Here is a 4,082-nt window from a genome sequence, read left to right as displayed (position 1 = left end):
GGGCGGGGGGGGGGGGGGGGGGGGGGGGGGGGGGGGGGGAGAGTGTAACCGATTTGTAGAAGAAATGTGTAAAATTATGTATTTATAAAGGATCCATCCTGGTAAAAGTGACATTTCAGTTCTCAAACGAGTCTGTTTTGAAGGCTCTAATGGTGAGATCTTCTCCTCCAGTTCCCGTCTCTCTTACACCCCACAATGTGAAATAACAATCCAGCATGGAGAGTAGGAGCTCATCGTCATGGGCTCAGTGGGTCTGTAGACCCGAGAACTCAAGAGATAGAGGAATATCTGGGAAGGATTGGAAGCCAATGAGCCCCCTTTACGAAATCCGGGTTCTCAAAAGGAGGGGAGGTCATCCATTGGTGATGGGAATGAGCTTGGTTCATAGAGAGTCCTCCATTGGTGATGGGAATGAGCTCGGGTCATAGAGAGGCCTCCATTGGTGATGGGAATGAGCTCGGGTCATAGAGAGGCCTCCATTGGTGATGGGAATGAGCTCGGGTCATAGAGAGGCCTCCATTGGTGATGGGAATGAGCTCGGGTCATAGAGAGGCCTCCATTGGTGATGGGAATGAGCTCGGGTCATAGAGAGGCCTCCATTGGTGATGGGAATGAGCTCGGGTCATAGAGAGGCCTCCATTGGTGATGGGAATGAGCTCGGGTCATAGAGAGGCCTCCATTGGTGATGGGAATGAGCTCGGGTCATAGAGAGGCCTCCATTGGTGATGGGAATGAGCTCGGGTCATAGAGAGGCCTCCATTGGTGATGGGAATGAGCTCGGGTCATAGAGAGGCCTCCATTGGTGATGGGAATGAGCTCGGGTCATAGAGAGGCCTCCATTGGTGATGGGAATGAGCTCGGGTCATAGAGAGGCCTCCATTGGTGATGGGAATGAGCTCGGGTCATAGAGAGGCCTCCATTGGTGATGGGAATGAGCTCGGGTCATAGAGAGGCCTCCATTGGTGATGGGAATGAGCTCGGGTCATAGAGAGGCCTCCATTGGTGATGGGAATGAGCTCGGGTCATAGAGAGGCCTCCATTGGTGATGGGAATGAGCTCGGGTCATAGAGAGGCCTCCATTGGTGATGGGAATGAGCTCGGGTCATAGAGAGGCCTCCATTGGTGATGGGAATGAGCTCGGGTCATAGAGAGGCCTCCATTGGTGATGGGAATGAGCTCGGGTCATAGAGAGGCCTCCATTGGTGATGGGAATGAGCTCGGGTCATAGAGAGGCCTCCATTGGTGATGGGAATGAGCTCGGGTCATAGAGAGGCCTCCATTGGTGATGGGAATGAGCTCGGGTCATAGAGAGGCCTCCATTGGTGATGGGAATGAGCTCGGGTCATAGAGAGGCCTCCATTGGTGATGGGAATGAGCTCGGGTCATAGAGAGGCCTCCATTGGTGATGGGAATGAGCTCGGGTCATAGAGAGGCCTCCATTGGTGATGGGAATGAGCTCGGGTCATAGAGAGGCCTCCATTGGTGATGGGAATGAGCTCGGGTCATAGAGAGGCCTCCATTGGTGATGGGAATGAGCTCGGGTCATAGAGAGGCCTCCATTGGTGATGGGAATGAGCTCGGGTCATAGAGAGGCCTCCATTGGTGATGGGAATGAGCTCGGGTCATAGAGAGGCCTCCATTGGTGATGGGAATGAGCTCGGGTCATAGAGAGGCCTCCATTGGTGATGGGAATGAGCTCGGGTCATAGAGAGGCCTCCATTGGTGATGGGAATGAGCTCGGGTCATAGAGAGGCCTCCATTGGTGATGGGAATGAGCTCGGGTCATAGAGAGGCCTCCATTGGTGATGGGAATGAGCTCGGGTCATAGAGAGGCCTCCATTGGTGATGGGAATGAGCTCGGGTCATAGAGAGGCCTCCATTGGTGATGGGAATGAGCTCGGGTCATAGAGAGGCCTCCATTGGTGATGGGAATGAGCTCGGGTCATAGAGAGGCCTCCATTGGTGATGGGAATGAGCTCGGGTCATAGAGAGGCCTCCATTGGTGATGGGAATGAGCTCGGGTCATAGAGAGGCCTCCATTGGTGATGGGAATGAGCTCGGGTCATAGAGAGGCCTCCATTGGTGATGGGAATGAGCTCGGGTCATAGAGAGGCCTCCATTGGTGATGGGAATGAGCTCGGGTCATAGAGAGGCCTCCATTGGTGATGGGAATGAGCTCGGGTCATAGAGAGGCCTCCATTGGTGATGGGAATGAGCTCGGGTCATAGAGAGGCCTCCATTGGTGATGGGAATGAGCTCGGGTCATAGAGAGGCCTCCATTGGTGATGGGAATGAGCTCGGGTCATAGAGAGGCCTCCATTGGTGATGGGAATGAGCTCGGGTCATAGAGAGGCCTCCATTGGTGATGGGAATGAGCTCGGGTCATAGAGAGGCCTCCATTGGTGATGGGAATGAGCTCGGGTCATAGAGAGGCCTCCATTGGTGATGGGAATGAGCTCGGGTCATAGAGAGGCCTCCATTGGTGATGGGAATGAGCTCGGGTCATAGAGAGGCCTCCATTGGTGATGGGAATGAGCTCGGGTCATAGAGAGGCCTCCATTGGTGATGGGAATGAGCTCGGGTCATAGAGAGGCCTCCATTGGTGATGGGAATGAGCTCGGGTCATAGAGAGGCCTCCATTGGTGATGGGAATGAGCTCGGGTCATAGAGAGGCCTCCATTGGTGATGGGAATGAGCTCGGGTCATAGAGAGGCCTCCATTGGTGATGGGAATGAGCTCGGGTCATAGAGAGGCCTCCATTGGTGATGGGAATGAGCTCGGGTCATAGAGAGGCCTCCATTGGTGATGGGAATGAGCTCGGGTCATAGAGAGGCCTCCATTGGTGATGGGAATGAGCTCGGGTCATAGAGAGGCCTCCATTGGTGATGGGAATTAGCTCAGTTCATAGAGAGTCCTCCATTGGGAATGAGCTCAGTTCATAGGGAGTCATCCATTGGTGATGGGAATGAGCTCAGTTCATAGAGAGACATCCATTGGTGATGGGAATGAGCTCGGTTCATAGAGAGTCCTGCATTGGTGATGGGAATGAGCTCAGTTCATAGAGAGTCCTCCATTGGTGATGGGAATGAGCTTGGTTCATAGAGAGTCCTCCATTGGTGATGGGAATGAGCTCAGTTCATAGAGAGTCCTCCATTGGTGATGGGAATGAGCTCAGTTCATAGAGAGTCATCCATTGGTGATGGGAATGAGCTCAGTTCATATAGAGTCATCCATTGGTGATGGGAATGAGCTTGGCTCATAGAGTGATATATTGGGGTGGCATTCATTGGCTGGAGAGTCCAGAAGATCCAGTTCCACCTGGATGTCAACTGATGTGCCAAGGATACATGGAGCCACCACAAAGGTCACATAGGATGTTCCCATTGCCACCACCTTTGCTATCCTCTTCATGGTCACAGTGATGGACTCCATATTCTCACAGTCAGTATCTTCCTCAGTGATATGAAGGTCGTCATCATCATCATCAGTGACTTCCAGCGTCCAACCAATGTACAATTATGAATAAAGTATTGTATTTTGACTTCAGTTATAGAAGATTTGATGTAGATTTGGGTGTTGGGTATTGTGTGTTGGTCTTTGATTCCAATCATGTAAAATAAAGCAGAAAGTTCTGAACTTTCCAATATTCCAGCCGGAGTCCATTTTTTTCTTTTCTACAAATGACCAGAATTCTTCGATGTTCGGAGTGCGTTCAGGTCATGTGATCAGTCCGTCATCGTCACGGTGATTGTTCATGTTATCTGGGGGTTTGCCAGGTAAGGGAAGCCACGTCTGTGCTGAAGGACATTGGACTCTTCCGTACTCCTGTTCTCCTTCAGCAGATCTCCCGCCTCTTTCTTGATTTGAACACTTATAGGAAGATCTCTACTTTAAATCTGGAGAGAAAACGGGGCTCGTCCATGCTTCTGTTTCACCCTGCTGGGCAATGGCTGGTGGGAGGAGTCAGCTGAGGTCACCACATCACTTCTGCAACAGCAACTGACATAATGACTATGTTGACTGATACGGCACAAAGACAGGAGAGGAGTGTGGAGAGTATGACGGTGGTCTTCCTGAGTCCC

The 4,082-nt window shown here is 51.8% G+C and overlaps 1 protein-coding gene across 1 annotated transcript in view; it reads left to right on the top strand.

Annotated features, from left to right (window-relative positions):
* The window catches only part of LOC108801564 (zinc finger protein 615-like), a 16,897-nt gene that overhangs the window by 5,473 nt on the left and 7,342 nt on the right, over positions 1 to 4,082 (top strand). The window contains exons 6-7 of the mRNA XM_018573455.1: positions 3,420 to 3,510; positions 3,777 to 3,953. Of these exons, the coding sequence (XP_018428957.1) occupies positions 3,420 to 3,510; positions 3,777 to 3,953 (268 nt within the window). The remainder of the gene's footprint in view (positions 1 to 3,419; positions 3,511 to 3,776; positions 3,954 to 4,082) is intronic.

Source organism: Nanorana parkeri, unplaced genomic scaffold (genome assembly GCF_000935625.1).
Source record: "Nanorana parkeri isolate BGI_ZX_2015 unplaced genomic scaffold, ASM93562v1 scaffold2388, whole genome shotgun sequence".
In the NCBI taxonomy this organism is placed as follows: domain Eukaryota; kingdom Metazoa; phylum Chordata; class Amphibia; order Anura; family Dicroglossidae; genus Nanorana; species Nanorana parkeri.
This window is presented reverse-complemented; position numbering and strand designations above follow the sequence as displayed.